The sequence below is a fragment of the Aphis gossypii genome, chromosome 1, assembly GCF_020184175.1.
Source record: "Aphis gossypii isolate Hap1 chromosome 1, ASM2018417v2, whole genome shotgun sequence".
NCBI lineage: Eukaryota > Metazoa > Arthropoda > Insecta > Hemiptera > Aphididae > Aphis > Aphis gossypii.
In genome coordinates this window covers 82,524,103-82,544,353 of record NC_065530.1, presented here as the reverse complement: position 1 = coordinate 82,544,353, position 20,251 = coordinate 82,524,103, and the positions used below count along the sequence as shown (strand labels likewise).

The window sequence follows — 20,251 nt, the reverse complement described above, 5'->3', positions numbered from 1 at the left end:
AACAAACAAACCGTATTTTAATCATTAACTTATTTGCTATTTGTTTTTATTTTTTATAGTACGTTATAGATTGAAAACGTAGTTGTGTTCGATAATGGGCCAAGAATACTTATGTGGATTATTACTACTAAAATAATTCTGCATATTTGATACTAAAATAAGGAAATGTATCCTACTTATACGCACTAATGGATAAACTATAGCCTACGGGTATTAACATATTATCAAAACTTTAATTTGTTTAATTAATTTTATTTATATTTTGTTTTTTGTCGAATAATTTTGCTTTAGATTTAGATATTAATTGTTGAATTTCAATGTCACGAATAATTTATTTTCAATATAAATGTTTGCTACGAATATACATAATACATTAATGTTTATTAAAATGATTATATATTTTAGTCATTGATCTGTGAGCAGTGAGTATTGTAGAAATTATTCAATAGTGTGTATATTATATGTATAATACTATGATATTATATCTAAAAATGACTCTATATTTATGCAAAATATCGTGTGTCCTGAGTCCGAGAACAGTCAATAACGCATTGATGTGTATTTTGAAATGCAAAACCTGCGCGACTACGCGACTCGAGCGTCATCGTTGCCTCTGCGCCGTCCGCTCGGCAACAGGTACGACTCTGTTGTACGTCATCGGGAAGGCGGCGGGCCGCAGACGTGTGAGAAAAACGTGCTCGGTGCATATCGATTTCGCGCAGACTCGTCCGGTGACTTTTAATTCATATAATATAATATATTATAATATATTAATATGTATACAACCAATGCGTGTGACAATATTATATCATATTGATAATGACACATTACAGCCGTATAGGTACTTAAGGTACTCTAGTACGGATTAACTCGCAACGCGATTCTCCTGTTATTATTATTATGATTTTCATCTCATTAATCAGCGATTTAATCTTAAAACATAAATATTATCACAATGTTGATATAAAATACATTAAAGAATAGTATTGTTTGTCGACGAACTATGGTGAATTCAAAATACGTAATAAATAATATCATTCTAACGCCCTGCGCGCCCTATATTAATACCTGCAGCTGTGGTCATCGCTAAGATTTTGAGAAAGGGTCGAGTATTATTTTATTATGAAATTATGATCTGTGGGCCAAATTAGCGTATAATGCAATAATATGTAGTAGTTAAAAAAAATAAACATTATTAGGCATGTTTCGAATATATACATAACAATTAATAGATAATTTAAAGACAAATAATTTAGGAGAAAAAAAATAAAATGTATACATTATACATTAATATATTATATTAATAATATAATAAATATTTGTTAAAAATAAATGATCTTTTATTATAAAAAATCGTATATATAATCAAGGTATTTAGAAGGTAATTACTATAGGACTCGGATTTTAAATCATATGCTTCTTTTTTTTTATATGAGATAGAAATCTAATTTTTATACATAAATTCATTTTACGTCATTCTGATTCCAAATAAACCAATTTATTTTGCTTTATTTTATGTAAATATTTTTTTGCTTTTTTATTGCTTTTTTCAATTATTCCAGCTGTGAATTTTTAGTATGTTTATTATAATATTGTAATAAAAAAAAATAATTAATAAGATGTAAAAACCTAGATATCGGATATTGGATTATTATTGTTTTCGTTATCGGCTTGTTTATTAAATGTATTAAACCTATAGATTATCGATCTACATTTAGCCTGCAGTACCTATGCGGTCAGTATGCCTATAACATCGCAATGTTGACCATTTTAAAATTTAAGATTTAGTGTTGTAATTTGAAACCTCTGGTATGAAGTATGCACCGATCACTTCAGTGGATGTAATGTAGAGAGTTCGTTTTCTACGTATAAAAATATTCTGTCGGACAATATAGAATCAGTTCCAATACTGAAAATCTAAGGAAATACATAGTAGACGGTAGTTAATTCTTTTATTAATTTAAATTAATTTTTCAAATTTTTTTATTTATTTTTATAATTAGCTCGTGTTAATTTTTCGCCATGGTTTTTTTCCTTTTTTTTTTAAAAAAAAATATGCTTCTTTTTTGATTTTTTAAAAGAATCGTGTGCTTTGTTAGTTAATTATTATGTTTTAAAATTCGAACCCTAGAAATTACCTAATTTTTATTAATCTACTATAAATTATATTTTTTATGTTTTGTTGTATGTTGTACGTGAACATTTTAAATAGTACACAAAAATATTAAGTAGAGGAATAACGATAATATAGATTTTAGATACATCGTTCCCTCCCCAATTACCACTAAAAAATATTTCCCTCTACTAAAAATAGTCTGGCCCAGCCATTGGTTATACACAGTTAATAAGATTACATATAGCATAGTATAATTTGTATAGCTATTTTTTTAGTTTTTCCAATAACATATTCGATATATTAAAATTTAAAATTTGCCATTGTGTCGAATCATACTCAAACTGTATTAATTTGCACATCGCGTCTATTTAAAAATTATAATATCATCGTACACTTGCCCCGGATGGCCGGATGTTGGATTTCTTAGGGGGGATTTTATTAAAAGTAGAAGAAAATTATTATTATTATTTGAACTCATTAATTTTGTTAAATTAGTTTTTAAAATACTTTTTATGCTTGTAAGTAAAAAAAAAACCAAATATTTTATAAATACCTACATGTTATTTATATAAAAAGCAATAAGGTCAATAAACGGGCGTATAACGTGCTATAGTTGCGTCATACTATATTTTATATTATATACTTACTATAGATTTATTTTTAGTATTTAAATTTATACATATTTATGAAATGTTTTAAGGGCATTGAAAAATCCTGTGATCTAGTTATGACTGATTTGGTACTGGTTTAGTCTACCTACCAATTTTAACTGATTTTATGGTAAATACATTATGGCATTATACATTGAACTATATATTTAACGATTTCGGTTGAATGCTTCGTTTGTGAATAAACATGTATAGTGTATACGTTATAGATATTAAATTATCTTAATATATTATGAGTAATATACGTACATAATATTATAATAAGATTACAGTAGAAATTATAATAAAAATAAATCTTTTGCGTAAGAAGCTTATGATGACAATTATTAGATTATAATTGAAATTAAATTATCTTCTTGAAGAATAAACGCAAAAAAAAAGATTAATAAATTATAGCAAATTCTATACTGCGAATATATTATATTTAGAAGATGATGTACATTAATCCTAAATAATGGTTATAATTAATAGTTATTACTTATTATTTTGACTGATACCCTTATGAATAATACTTATTACTAGTTATTATTGATAAAATGTAATTAAAATTAGCCATGTTCCTTATCTCTGTATCATTTTTTGCACACATTAAAATATTTTAATCATGACTGAATATGTTGAATTATACGCATATCTATTATCTTTACTATTATTATTAACTTTTGAGTTTACGACTATCTATTAATTGTCTATAATAATAGCTATATTAAAAAAAATATATATCATGACATTTAAGCATTGTCTTGTAAGTTATAATTGTTATAACTTTATATAATATACAGCTGTATACGATTTATATTAAATCAAACTAAAATTGAATAATTATTATACAACTACACTTTTAATGTTGGCCATAAAAACTATTACAATTTTTACCGAAAGCTTTAAAATGTAATACAAGATTCCTTATGACTTTATGAGTCATTCTAATTAGAATTTAAAAAAAATGGTTTATCGTAAATTCGTAAAGCCACTCAATCTTTTATTAGTGTTTGAGATCAAATTTTTACGAAATTAGTCATTTAAACGTAAAATAACTACTTCTCGAGCTAGTCAAACTAATCCTCTAACTATTTTTATTATTTTGATGGAATTAAAAAAAAATTAATTTGAAAAATTTGAAACGTACTAAAATTATTGAATTATAATTTATATACGCAATACTGTTTTAAAAATTCAAACTAATTCTAAGTTATTTAAGTGATTCTTACACAATCGCAGTTCTTTTTATTTAGCTTATATATTTTCAATTATTATATTTAAACGGAAAATAACAAGATTAGTAAATTTATTGTAATAAAAAAATGTTATTCGTAGAATATACAAATTTTTTGCTATCATGACGTACATTTTTGTTTTGTATATATAGGTACATAATGATATTTTCAATAATTATAAACAGACTCTGATTCAGATGAGACGAGGGGCTTTAGCCCCCCCCCCTTTGGACGTGTTGTATAATATTATATGTAATTAATATACATACATATGCATATACATGTATTTACTAAAATTATATATTTTGTCTTTTTGTTACACAAATTAGCCCCCCCCCAGTTTCGTATTTCTAGATCCGCTACTTATTATAATGAGATAGATTGTCTTTGTTAAAGCTATTTTACGACAAACTAATTTACGCTGTTTAACGATACTGACTTATATAACTTATAAGTTAAAAAAATAGTATAATCCACATTATATTGTACTAATATAGTATGTAGTATAAATACATTACAAAATATTTTAAACTTTAAACCCAATCTGCTATCAAAATCGTTTTTGTATAGTACTATGATTTAAATATCTATTATGATTTTTATGTATAATTTTACGTATTCATTACTTCAGTGGAGTTATCAACAAAATACTCAATGATGAAGTATATTCGAAATTTACTTTACAGCAAAGCGATTTCCATGGTTTTTTTTGTTTAAACCATAAAATTATTTTAAATATAATATAGAAACTTGTTTTTACTTTTTAATCTGTTTACCGTAGCTTATATAGTCTACTAAGCCTTAAACGCTTAGAATATAAATTACCTACTAGAAAAATCTTTTGCAATATCTCTATAGGTAGTGGATATAATATATCAATAATTTATACATATTATACATTTAATGTTAAAGTCACAAAATTAATTTTAATAACTAGTTTGTTGTGACTACTGACTTATGGGTTTTTTTTAATACTTTCGTGTGGACTGTTATACATTTGACGACCACTAACTGTGTGTTCACTTATGTAGGATTGACACGGACGCACGGTAATACGAGTTCTATTGTTTAACATGACATCAATAACATTAATTCGGTTTCCTCCTTTCGACGGACATTTTTCATGTTTGTCATTATAAATTAAGGGTGGCTACTATTATGTCATTGTTGTCATGTAAAACTATAATAGATATATAATTATATGAATAATTGCATCTCTAAGTGTAGGTTCTTGTACCAACTACCTACATACTACATATATACACGACACACGTACCTAGTGTGTATATATACTCACTCATATGCGTCTATGTGTATATTTTTTACACAAACACCAACATTAAAAATGTAATTGTACTTTTGTACCAATATACGACATAATAATATGTATTATACTTTATACAGAGTGATTTATTTAGTAATTAATTGTTATGCCTATCTACAATACCCATATCCTTTAAAATCTTCAAGTATTGATATTCATTTTTCGTATTATTGTTATTTAATGTATAATTAATTATAAAAAAATTAATAGGTATACATTATTAATTTGGTGATTCAGAAATGTCTATTTGAATGTAAACTTTTAAAGATACAATTATTTAAGGAACTTTTTATTTAAAACACGTGGTTTTAAGTTTATGAGATTTCTTATGAAAGAAATGTTACGTGCAGATTTTAACTACGTATATAATTTCAGTACGATTTAATGAACGTACACTGGATTATTTTATATTAATAATTTTACTGTGAGGTTAAATTTAATAAATATTCGATTAAATTATAGCAGATCCGTTAGGCCAATGACGCGTAAAAACGCAATAGACGACAATAAACTAGCTTCTTGTTAATAATTGGGTTCGCAAAACCACGTCGTTTATTATAATTATCGGCACTTTGTTATTCAATTACTAATTTTTTTAATTTAAAAATAATCAAATCGTGTGCGGGAATCGTTTTATGCGATTTGCGATAACGTTTACTACCGATACATTGCTGTACTTGCACAGTTACACGGAAATAATATTATAATAGTATATAGGTACATTATATATGTATAGGTAGTATGCGTTCACGTATCGTAATACGTTTAGTACTCGTTTTGTATAGAAAGGTATACTAATTGTTTTTATAACTATAAACCATTTTTTAAATCGTGTTGTAAATATATATGCAAATAAGTTTTTGTACGCACGTTATCAGACATCATCATTATTATACACGACCTTGTAATTAAGAAATGCGATATCGTTTTAAAACAACGGTGCCAATAACAAATCAAATGTTATGATTTACTATATTTCGACGTATTTAACTATATACATTATACATACGTTAAAAAATAACGCGATCACATGCATTTCTCGAAATAAACAATTATATATTTTGTAATATATATACTATATAAAAAATGCAAACGTTGATAATATTTTCAGTATCCAAGTCAGCGTTTTTAGGAAAAGGATTGTAGAAGTGTGTATGAATCTCCTCTAACATTTAAAAGCTCAAATGTTTTTGAAATATACGGATATACGATTGCAATTTTAAATGTACAAAATACCTACAGCAAGCATAATGCATAATGTTATATTTAATATTATATACTGCAGTCTGCTCCGCTACTCCTTTTTCTTCGGCCTTCGACTGTACATTATTATATAATATTATGTTAAAATATTATATAGTCTGGCGATTTCGTGAACATCGAGTTTATTATGTGTATAATAATATTAAAAAAAAAAAAATAATAGAATATAGGTGGGTATAGCGAACCGGAGTATACCGGACGTCCTCTTTTTCGTCGTCTCGTCGTCCCGTCACGCCGCCGCCGGAGACAAGTGTGCGTGTGCAATGTGCATGATGGATAGCAGAGGTGTATACGCGCGCGGCAAGCGATAATTAATGAGATCCGTCCGCGCCGCCGCCGCGTGAAAACGATACGCGGCCCTTTTGACGGACCAACGGAAAATACGAACGCGTGATGAGAGACGGACACGGACCGGACGGGTAGACTTGTTGACCGATCGTCCCACCATAAGACGAGTGAGTATTATTATTATTATTATTATGTCTATACAGATGTATAGGTATAGGCGAGTAGTATTCAGTATATATATATAGTATACCTACATCGTAGTGTACGGTCGGAAACAATAATTTCCGAATATTTTAACACGAACGTTTGTGTGTGTACACATGTATGCGTATAAATAATGCTCGTCGTCGGCCGTCGTTCACAAAACGTTTTATTTACTGTTTGCTCGGCGCAAACATTTTTCTATCTCTTTTCGAACCTCCTAAACGAGACGATTTTACCGGAAAGTCCCTTTGCCGCAGACGGACGGCAGGCGGCCGGTTTATTTTTTTTGTTTGTACGGATTTTATATGTATAGGTATTATTATTATTATTATATGCTGCACCGCCGCCGTCATCATCGCGGCAGTTGTGTCGTTCACACGGTCACCCGGCGCGCGCGCACTCGTATATATACGCATACCGATATTATATATAATAATATGTACTTATGTATATATACTATACAATACATCATATATATTATTATACGTGTTCCGCGTTTACGACACGACGTTAGGTTTTCTCACACGCTCGTTTAGAAATTCGGCTAAACAAACTACCCGGGCTAAATGACTACATATTATATTATAGTCGTCGGAGATACCTCTCCATGTATACGCATGTATCTATTTGTAAATAATATTTATATGGACTTTTCGAGTGAGCGGAAAAAAAAATTATTTCAAATATGTACATTATGTTTTTCTCATCGCACACATCTAATATACAGTGTCTTATTATAATGTTGGAGTGTTTTTTCCCCTGTACGAACGACGGTATATTCTTCTGAATGACTGAATGTTCAATAGACCAATGGTCGACGCGGCCCCTCGTATAAAACGTTGAATTTTAATATTATACATTATATTAATGTGTAAAATAAAAATCGCTAAATTGTATATTAAAAAAAACTCCAAATCTCATTTTATCGCAAATTTTACTTACTTATTATAGTTATTTATATGACAGTAATAACTATTTTATATAATTTTTAGTAATTCTTTGTAAAAGACAGCTCGCAATTTAGACAACAGGACAATACTTATGTTATATCTTTATTATTTGCGATAATCGCTATCACTATTACTTATTAGTTAACTTTTGAAATTTGAATATCACGATCAACTAAGTATGTTAATAATTTATTGTAATGTTAAGTCGTAGAGATAATAATATGAAGTCAGAAGTGATGAAACCTGTACAATGTACATACATATAAATTATTATTAAACGGTATACTTATCCTGTGTAATTACTAAATTTATAATTTTAATACAGCTAATACGAAACGATAACCTTTATGTATTACTATGGGTTGCAATTATTATAAATTTATAATATATTACCTATGTGTTCAACCAATAATGAATAAACGTTAAACCTATTATTAATTAAACGGACGGTCGAGGCGATGAAATTCACACGTTATTATGTATGCGTAAAACACATTTTAAGTACCTAATAACGGTTGAAATGATTAGAAATTCGAAAATTATGCATATAGCAAGCCAGTCTGTAAAATAATTATTGTATAGCGATTACATTTTGAATATGTAAACTTATATAGGTACCTAACGTTCTGATATACCTAATATACATATCATACATATAATTTTCAGCAGTGCATTAACAAATTAAAAACGCAAGTACTAGAACTACTAGGAGTCTTGATAAGTACAGGTATAGGTTGCATAATATAATATTAACTGTATTTCAAATATATCGTGATCCTGGACTCACCTGATTTACAAGAGCAATGAATGTACCGACGATTGTAATTGACCCAATCGAATCCTGCTTCCACAGCCAGTCGGGCTAACATGCCATACTTGGACTTATCCCTGTCTGACGTGGTGATGTCTACCGCCCGCCCCTCGTTGTGCAGGCTGCTACCGGCCCGGTCCACCCATCCGTCAATCACTCGTAGTCGAACGTTCGGCCATAAGTTCATCACACTGATGGCTAAGGTGTTGAGCTTCTCTTTACACCTCTGAAAACGAAACAACATTTATAAGAACGATGGCTTATCAAGAGGCTAGTGCATTACATATATTATACGCATTATCAAAAGTTGGACGAAATACTTAAAAAATGGATTTTCAAAGGATAAATAATCTAATGTACAATCTGTAATTGCTATACACAATTAAAATACTTTCGAAATGTATCTCAACGTCGCTTGGACGTTAATTAAATGTATCCTTGTTCAAACATATAGAAATTAACGTGACAAATATGAGTAAAACAAAAACAGCCGCATTATAATATATGTTACAACCGAAAATGCAGCGCCGCGTGTCGTCGTATAATTTCCCACAAGAATGCAAGGTAGAGACTAGAGGCAGGTTTTTTGACTAAGTACATTATATACCTATACGTAATATTATATATTATACACCATTTTCACACCGCGGCGTAACAATCGCCAACGACCATAGTTTTTTACGTTGTTAATGACGACGACGGCGACTCGTCGCTACTTTCCGGCAACCAGTTAAACAGAATTATGCGCGCGAGTTAGTTATTGGACGACTATCGCATTCTGGTTATGCCTGTTATTAAGGCGCGCGCGCCAGGCCATCGATATAACTTATACACACGTCCGCCGGATCTTCTAGGAATCGTTATTTAAGATAACTAACGACAAATTAGCCCGCCAGCACCAGCGAGCCTCGAGCCGCATGAAAAATTGCACTCGTTATTTGCTCGTAACTGTTTCCCGAGAAATTGCCACGTGTATATTATTATATTAGATTGTTTATAAATACGCGCGTTATAATTTCATTATACAAGCTTATATTTTTTTTTCGACACCGAAATGTACCACATAGACAAGATTTATGGTACACTAACAACAGATCTAAATTCGAAAAACGTACAAGTCATGAATCAGTATATTTTTTTTAACATCACTTAAACAATGATTTTGTTTACGTTAAATGTGCTTATTATTGTTATTTTTTCAATCGATTATATCGTCTGATAACGATTAACTATAACATTATGATAGGTGTATAGGTGTGTGTACATATTTGTTACACAGCATCAATGTGTGTTTCAATTTAAATTATTGCGAATTTAAACTACAAAATCTATTCCACAAAACTTGATCATATAGATAGAAACAACTTTAAATGATAAATGTATTTTTTTTTATTAATTTTATCATAGTAATGTATCCTAATTGAACAAACATTACAATTTACAATATCGTACCATATAAGTAAAAACTATAAAAATAATTTGTTTGTCTCAGGTTATCAAATAGACCTCTACAGTCTACACTTATATATTTTGTTATGATTTGGAGTATATTCAACTTGCGTGCAGTAAGTACGGGTGCAGTACACTGTACACATACGAGGGGGTGAATATTATAATGTATAAAAGAGAAGCCATCGACCATAAGTAACGCTCGAACTTGATTATTAATCGTAACTAATATAAAACATTAACGGTCATACGCAACCTTAGATTAGTTATATATAGTAGTTATAGAACTTGTTGAATATATAAAACTGTATAAAAATAGCTCCGACATACATTATGGCCACTAAGTGTGCCGATATATACGTCATATAGTGACTACCGCTGATTGAAAAAACACGTTAAACCACACCGTTTAAGTATATATTATATTTATGATATTAGGTATATGGACGACCGACGTCGACGACGACGACGACGACTGCGGGTCAAGCGCCTACGACCTAACCCGTACGAAAACCCGAAATCGATCGAAGGATCCCATATAATCCGTTGTGAGGTCCTGCAACTCGCTCGACGCGTAATCGGACTTTCGCCCTCGCGCGTTTTCCGTCAACGGGGTTTCCGTAGACTCCCGCTTGCACGTCATGACGACCCGTAACTACGTATCCGATGCGCCGACGTCTCTGCTCTCCGTCATCATCATATAGGCGGCGCGGCGGAACAACACACACGGCACAGACGCGCGGAAAACAAAAGATGATGAGACACCGGCGCTGCACGGGGGGTGCCGAGGTGGCACCGTTGGGCGGGGCCCGGTGATCACCGCGGGCGAAACGTGTATGTGTGGTGTTGGTACTGCGGCGGCGGCGGCGGCGGCGAGGTCAAAAGCGGCAGAGAGAAAACCAAGAATGTCGTGTCCGCCTCGCAGACGCGGCGTATATAGTTGGGCGCGCGCGCAACGAACGGGGCTGTGTATAAATAAAATATCGTGTATAGGTTCACGCGGCGATATATATATATATATTGCAGCATTAGGTAGGTATATTAATATAATATAGAGAGAGAAAACGAGAATGAAAATATAATACGACGCGACGGAAACGCGTCGGGGGAAGGGGAAAAACCGAATTCGCCTTCGCCGCGCAGTTGACTTGGTGAATGCGTTACGGTGCACGTCGGTATTTCCCTCTGCCCGGCCCCCACCACCTCCCCGCCCACGCTTAATATACCCAATTGCCGACCCGACAAGCGGCCATTTTGTTCGGTGCGGCCTGCATTCCGAAAGGCATTGTCTTAAATAATAATAATGAACGTACGCACCGCGGGGTGAGCAGCGGCGGCGGTGGCGGCGGAGGACGAGTATATAGGTACCTATATAATATATAATATTATGGGTACGAGATTATGATCTGCCCGATGAGCGCGTACACACATCGTACACATAATGTAATAATACATTTAATATACGATGTGCGCATATATCATATCCGTCGGATGACGACGAAGACGACGACGACGACGACGACGACGACGATGGCGACGACCGTCAGGACCCCAAAAAAGAGCGGCTGCTGAGCGGGCCACCCGGGCCGGTGTTAGTGTGTCCTTTGTGGGGACGGCGGCAGGCGCCTCTCGCGGTTTATTTTGACAAGCAATTTGATATAATGGGCATTCTGATCGCGCTCGCGGCCAGCTCACACACAAATAACACATACAAACGCGCAGCGTGTCTATACGTATAATACGTATTATAATATTATGTATATAAACCCGACGTGTAAGCGGTGGCTACACACAATGAATCGTTCGCCGCCGCCGCCGACTCGCGGTCCGCAGAGCACCGCCATCAGTGCTGTGTGCCGCCGCCGGTGCAGTGCAGCGTATACTCGTGTGTTATTGCACACTGCAGCCTGCTGCAGTTACGTACATTATACATTATTATATACGTGTCGGGCTTGTTAGTCTCTTTTGACTTTACACACCTTGTCCCTGGGTGCCGGGCAGGTGGTGCTGCGTCGGTGTCGGCAAACACACTTTCTACTAGGGTGGTTTCTTTTATACATCGTTGTTATTATATTATTACTACTATTATTATTGTAGAAACGTATTTTTGTCAAATTATTATTTTGACGTAAAATAAACCAATGATTTAGCACATCCCTTTGTCAGTGTACAAGACCGCGTGTGGCTGATGTTTTATAAGTATATCTTATAGGTATATATATATTATGTCGTGTTGTGGGAAGAAAACCGATAATTTCAACGATCGAGTTGAAATCAAGTATTTTTCAAATCTATTATTTTGCGACTTCTTAGGCCTCTTTCTTGTCCGACGCATAAAATATAACGTCATGTACAACTCTACCTAACCTACCTACTAATATGTATAATACTATGTTATGCGCGGCTACTTTATATTTTATTTCAACAAGTTAAACCTAAATATGTGTTTCAAGTAATGCGGCCTACACACATTTTAAATTTAATTTATAAACCATGTACACGATAAATGATAAATTTATAAATTATGTATAAACATATATGAGGCGAGGTGCAATATTTTTTGTCGTCGTGACTTCGCAGTTAAACATTAAGAATGAAATATATGTGTAACTCGCGTTAAGCTATTAAATTAATTTTTAAGTTATTATGAATATAAAGTACGCGCGTCTGGAAATATTTCTTTTTCTTTTTATACGTAATAAAAAAAAACACATATCACTACAACAAGTAGGTAGGTAGTGAATTCATTATTCATTATTTGAACATCATAAAAATTTGTCAAAAATCTCGTTATAATATATTATGTATACTTATATAGGAAGTATGTATACATTGTACCAACATGTCAGATATATGTGTACTATTAAGAAAAAAAATAAGGTCGTTTTCTCCTTCTAGAATTCATCGAACAAAATTCACTATCGATTTCACCAAGAACTCGTTTTTGTATTTTTTTTTTTTACCTTACCTCAGCATATTTCTTTAACAAAACATATACATATTAATATATAGTACATAGGTAATATGCACCCCGCAAGTATGCCCAGTCGACCTTTTAATTCATGCGTACTTACACAGAATTTAGGATTTATACGTATAAAAAACGAACAGAGATGGGATCTCTGTCTACTAGTGTTGAGCAAAAAACAAAAAAACACAAAAAAAAAAAACGGTCGAAAAAAAAGTACCGTGTGGCGCGAAACGGGAGACTCAATTGTCCGTGTACATAATAAATATTATAGTGTGTGGCGCGCGGTCGTAAACTATACACATAATAGCGGTATCTATAGTGTTGTATGCGCGTGGTGCCGTCAAAATCAATTTCCTTAAAAAAAAAAACTACACACAACATATTATAACATACGTATATTGTACAGGGTGAAATACAGAGAAAAAAAACCAGAAATAAAATAATAATAAAAAAAAAATAAAATAAAAATATACCTTGTTCCTATCGTTTACACGATCCCGAGGGGGGGTCATAATCGAATAATATTATTACTATTATACAGGAGATTATATTATACAGGCACCTCCCGGGCGTCCGCCGCCGCCGCCGTCGTCGTCTCGGGCTCGCGCGCGCGCGCGCGCGTGTAATGTGCGCCGCGCGAGAGTGTCGAACGGGACCCGGTTGGCCTCCGACCGCCGTCTCGGATTTCGTCGATACGCACCCGATTGCAGCAGGAGCAGACACGACCGTACGACGGTCGACAACAACGCGCCTCCACCCCCGCCGCCCGAAAAATCTCCCGTCCGACCTGCGTCGTCGCGCATACCTGCATCGCAGTATGCGTTGCGGGTGCACCGCTGCAACATTAATTAGATATATATCGTTATCGTTATCGATGATGATGGCCATTATCTACATCCCCCGACGAGAGGCGTTCGTCGTGGACCCGTCGTTAGTAGGTATTAATCATCTTTAGATAAAATGGTAATATTTACACGATTAGGTACTTATAATATTCTAATATATTATATATTATATTACGCGTTTAAGTCGGATGATAATATTTTATATCTACACAATATTTTAATAAAGTACCACTGGCTTTTACGGTCGAATTCGGTCCCGTGAAGACTGCTGCACCGTATGTGTATACGACGCCGCGTCTACAATACATTATACACGCACCCCGTGTGTGCACCGTAACCTTAAAGCCTGCTATGAAGTGTTTGTGTGTGTGTGTGCGTGTGAAGTCGGCTACTTTATACGTCCTTTCGGCATATAACAACTACGCGGTGGGTCATTTCGTGGCGAATTCCGCGTCTCCGGTGCATAATACAGAGAGGTGGATATTATTTTATTATTATTATTATTACCCCGTATGGGACATGGGTACAACAACAATCCGTCAGCCTGCGCAGCGACACCTGATGCAGTATATAACGATATTATATATATTATATTATAACCGACGTGTGCAATAATGTGCATTATACGCGAGTTTACATCACTATAAACTCTGTATATTATCGTAATGGTGCGGTGCATTAATCGTTATTATAGTTTAATATATCGGTATAATACCTATACCATATTATACATATAGTACTGTCGTATTACAGAACTGTTAGTATCCAATATATTATAAGTAGTGTTTTGATAAAATATATGGTTTGGTTTGAAAAAAAGAAACAAAACGTTTAAGCACCCAAGGGCGAGGTGCGGGATAAACTATAATATATTGTAATGTGTCCTCCGCGTATACGTGTATAATATATTATTGTGTGTGTACTACATATTATTGGGGCGGTAGTCAACACAAAATATTCATGTAATGGGTGATGTTCACAAAGACGTGTCATAAAGACCCATAAAAAATAAAACTTCTCGAGTACGAGTTCTCCGAAGTGATAAAAAAATATATCGTTGAATTTCCACGATTTATCGATTAACGTTTAATTTCACATTTAATGATTCACATTAACCATAAGCACTATACTTTAAATTGTATAATATTATTTATTATTTAACATCGTTGCTTGCCGAACATTATTTCTGTAGGTAGTTGAATTTAATAATTTATGTCGAGGAACGTGATTTCTACGTGTTTTTTAATAACGAATAAAACGATTTTTCTCGGTATAACAAAATATGTTTAAATGATTTTCCATTTTAGTAGGTAATTAAATATTTTGTTTTTTGTTTTTACAAGTATAAAAAAAGTAGCCCCAAAACATTGTGGTCGTTTACATTAACAATTATTAACAGTTATATAATAAGTTCACTTAAAAATCATTCATAATATAAAAAAATTTTAATAGTACTAATACCTTAACATGCGTTATTAAAAAGTTGAATAACAATTGATTTATTGCGAGGACAACTAAATTGGTCGAGCTCGTATTGATTTTTTGTTTAATTGAAATAACAGCTGTACTTATAATTTTTAATTTTAAAAGAAAACCAATAATATGCCTTATATGAATAATATTGTTTTTCAAACTAATTTTCTGTATTTACTTATGTCTTATTAGTTATTTCTGTCTTATTTCTTCTTTATTGAATGATTTTTGTTCAAAGAGCGCTTTTTAGCATAATAAGCTTTAACTTTGAATTATTCTGTATTGTATATTCTACTAATAGATATTAATAATCAAATTGCTTTTAATTAGTGGTTTAATAATAGATAGGTTACTGTTATAGTTTATAAATAAACTAATAACTTCGCAGAGGTAAGTGAGTTTAACATTAAATTATAATATTACCTATATTATAGCTATTTTTTAAATAACATTTTTAATATTTTCGTGGTAAATAGGTACTGCTGGCTTATGAATTTTAATTTATAATAATCTTTTTATGTATCTACGTCAATATATTTTACTGAAACAATTAAATAATATTTTTATTGCAGATGCGTCCAAACGGGTTGTCAGTTTATTATAAGTGACTAAGTAAGGATCCACAAATAGATAGTTAAATTTTTGGTGAAATATCATCAAAATGTGTGCAAATGGTTAATGTTCATATATATTTCCATTATAAATGTCATCAACGATTTGTGTGTGAATATTATGTACATTTCAAGTATTGATAGTGGTTTCAATTTAATCCGGTTTTACGTCAAAATCATAAGAATAGAAGGATAGAACCAATTAAAATTATTAAGCCAAATATTTCGAAATGAATTTTTTCTAGTACAATTTAAAATGTCATACACATTAGAACTTTTAAGGTTAAATATTTACTTTAAACATCAGTGACTAATTATACGATAAAAGAAATAAAAATATGGTATAATATTTATAAGAGATTATTTTCTTCTTTCAATAGATAATCTCGATGGTAATCGTTCAACTGAATTCTGCATTTACAAATCGATCGTTCGCCAATGACCATAGTTGAGAACAATGAACTCAAACCAGTTGCCGAACGACTTCTCCTTAGCTGCCCGCATTGTTAATCAAACGAAGTCCGTTTGCCCCGGACTAGGTGAAGTTTGATTTTTTGAACGTGATAAAAAACGTAACAACGACCAATATGAAATAAACCGGTCTTTGAAAAACAAAAATTAGTTGAGATATGGAACCAATTGGCTGTACAATAATATTATGTATTGGTTGTATAGGTTCATTGTATAAGAAGATTAAATTAATTATGATTTATTTAATTTGAATTTTTGAATATTAATTTGTTATATTGATATGGATGACACTTTATTCGTGTCTACATATTGACTAAAAACAAGCAATTACATTTTTATAATAATAAACATTTTGACGAAAATGTTCACATCTAAAATAAAATTATTTGAATGAAGAGTGGAGACATTAATGTACACTATAATTGTAATATATCTATTATACTTTTATCATCTATAAACATTGGGATTTAATATACCGATATTTTTGTTATTCGATAAAATTCTTATCACGCTAAAAGTGACTCATACACAAAAATTATTTTTTTAATCGTATAAAATAATGGTTTCAAATTTTAAAATAACTATAAGGGAAAATTATAATAGATGTATATTTTTGTAACATGAAAAGAAAATATAGTTAACGTACATTTGTACGTTGAAATTTGCACATTAAGCTCTATACAATACTATGTAGGTAGGACCTATAACATCAATAATAATATGCAGCTAGAAAAAATAGCAAAAATGATTTTAATATTTTTTATCGTATGCAGTGGCGTAGTTATGGGGGGGGGGATATGGGGATAGATCCCCCCCCAGAGCCTTTTTTTTTAATGTTTAAATCATTGACTTATTGAGCCCCCCACTTTATGTTTAACCAATAAATTGTATATCCCCCCCCAGAACAAAATCATAACTACGCCACTGATCGTATGTGGTTTATCGCTGTAGAGCATTAAATCGCGTTTACAGGTGTATATTTTATAGTGTTTAACGATCATATTTATATACATATTATATATGTTACCATTACGTACAAGAATACTACCGGACCCATAACCGTTCTGGTTGACCGCTCCGGTTCAGTTTCGGGTGTCAAACGCCGACAACGGCGGTGGCGGGACGGCCGAACAGAGACACGGACGCATTAAACATAATATTATATACCTACTACATTACTACATATATAATACGTATGCATAATATTATAGAGGTAAGAAGTATAATATATACATTCGTCAATACGTGGTGGTGTATATATTGTGTAATACGATTGTGTGTATCAGTGTGTATGTATAATATATATTGTATACATATAATAGTATAGTGCAGCAGTCCAAACAATGCAATTAATTGTTATGAGCGGTTTCATGGTACGCGTTCGAGCAATTTGACAGCCTTTGACCCGTACAGGTCGTCGGCAGGCTCTCATTCTTCTTTCTTTTTCCTTCATATTTATTTTTTTTATTTTTTTATTGCCCACAGTCTGAGCACGTTTTGCCTCTTCGGCATTGTTATCATATTCACACACACACACAAGTGGTGTGTATGTGCATTACCGTGGTATAATATATAATATGTTTAAAAACGAATTAACACGCGCGCATTCGTACGTAAACAAATAATTGTAGGTGGATGCAGAACCAATGCCACAGAAACACAGGACTTGTTCCTAATAAAAATAAAATCATATCGTGTAGAAAAGTAAACGTTTTGACCTACAGTAGGTACTGCAGTAATAGACGGCTGTAAATTGCGTTAACAGCTGTGAATAATTATAGTATTAACTCTTTTTTTAAAATTATAATAGAAAATTAATACGTATGTTTCATCTCGTTCGATGTTGAACGATATCGATCGGCTTATTCGTCCGTGTGTCAAAAATACAATGATAATCATTATAAATCGTTTTTCTTGGCTGAATCGTTTACACCGTGCATTGTTCTCGGTACGTGACTTTGGATTGATTTTCACGGCCAACAAATAAAAAGGTGTGAAAACCTGCACTGCGAGGAGCAAAAAATAAGAATGAGCCGACAGACAAATCCGTTGACGCTGGCGCCGGCGCTTAACTAAATCCAATGATACCATGTTATCGTCACGAAATCATGAACCGAGCACGTGGGGACCGTTCAAAGAAATCTGAGGTGAAAAGCAAATATTTGTGGAAAATGAACAAATAAACATACGATGAATCAAAATGTTGTTTGATGACTTTATGGGTTAAAAATATATAATAATAAGTATTAAGTATTCATAGAGCTATATATATACATATATATACATATTGATTATTCATTCCAGAGTTTTTATTTGTTTATTCACGTCTAACAAAACAAAATGTGACATTCAATTTGAGAAAAGTATTTTTTAGACATATTTACGATTTTGCCTATGGATGAGTTACGTCGTAGGAAAGGGGTTTGTTTTATGATCACCATGTATACACATTTTAACTATTAGTAAGAGATGAAGACACGAGCATCTAATAATAATAATAAAAAAAAAAAAAATTGTAAATAAGAGACGTGTCAAACTGGGTTATATAGTGGCGAAGAAATCCGTTAATGAAATTCTGATGTAGGGATTAACATAAGCCTAGGATCCGATAAACACAAGCTCATGTGTAATTAGAAACCGACGAAAAACAAGTTAACGTCACTCTAAGACAAACACGAGGAGCAAGAATGAGAAAAAACCTACCAAACATCTATTTAGCTCGCTGATGCAAAAGGTGATGTTTTGATACGAGTTCGGGTATAATTTGTATAATCCAAGAAAAAATTTGAGTAGGTGAGAAAATGTATTCCGCAAAAACACTATAATTCATAAAAATTATAATATTTAATTTGTGGTCTTACACACTACAACACGGGTAAAAACGTCTCAAATTTCGAATAATATATAGGTAGTTAAAACACGTTTATCCAGAAGTGTTCTAGATCAAATAATAATGAAAAAAACATATTTATTTATTGTTTAATCAAATAATACGAAACAGTATTGTATATCATATTATCATAATGTTATGTACAATATTACATGTTACAATATAAAAAAGTTAGACAGGATACAACGACCTGGCTTCATCTCAACACATTAAAGTATGTCGTGATTTTAAATTTAAAAGCCATAATAAATTATCTAATTGAGAAAAAGACTTTAAACAGAGGTAAGTTTAAACTGTGATTGCTTAAATTATTCAATTTCTTGAATAGATTCAAAATTATTTGTAGTTTTCTTTATGCAGTAATTCTTATGTGAGAAAACTAATGAGAAAATTTAAAAGCAAATAACTCTTCAAAATATCAACAAAAACTCTCATATAGTTACATATTATTATATGAGAATTACTATTTTTAATTTTAATTTTTCACATTTTACTACTTAAAAATATGCTTATCTTTACATAAAAATATTTGTAAAATACACAATTGACATTTTCCAGTACAGATTTATAGTAATCTTCACATAAAATCCAATTTAATATATTAATTTTGTGTAATTTACATTTAGTTGATAAAATAATAATTAAATTATTAAAGATTTCATTTAAACGTTAAATTAAAAATGTCACTTATTGCTTTATA

General features: G+C 31.9%; 1 protein-coding gene across 1 annotated transcript in view; it reads right to left on the bottom strand.

Moving 5' to 3' along the window:
- LOC114122492 (desert hedgehog protein) overlaps window positions 1-20,251 on the bottom strand; it is a 42,055-nt gene that overhangs the window by 7,957 nt on the left and 13,847 nt on the right. The window contains exon 3 of the mRNA XM_027985170.2: window positions 8,818-9,067. Coding sequence (XP_027840971.2) covers window positions 8,818-9,067 — 250 coding nt within the window. The remainder of the gene's footprint in view (window positions 1-8,817; window positions 9,068-20,251) is intronic.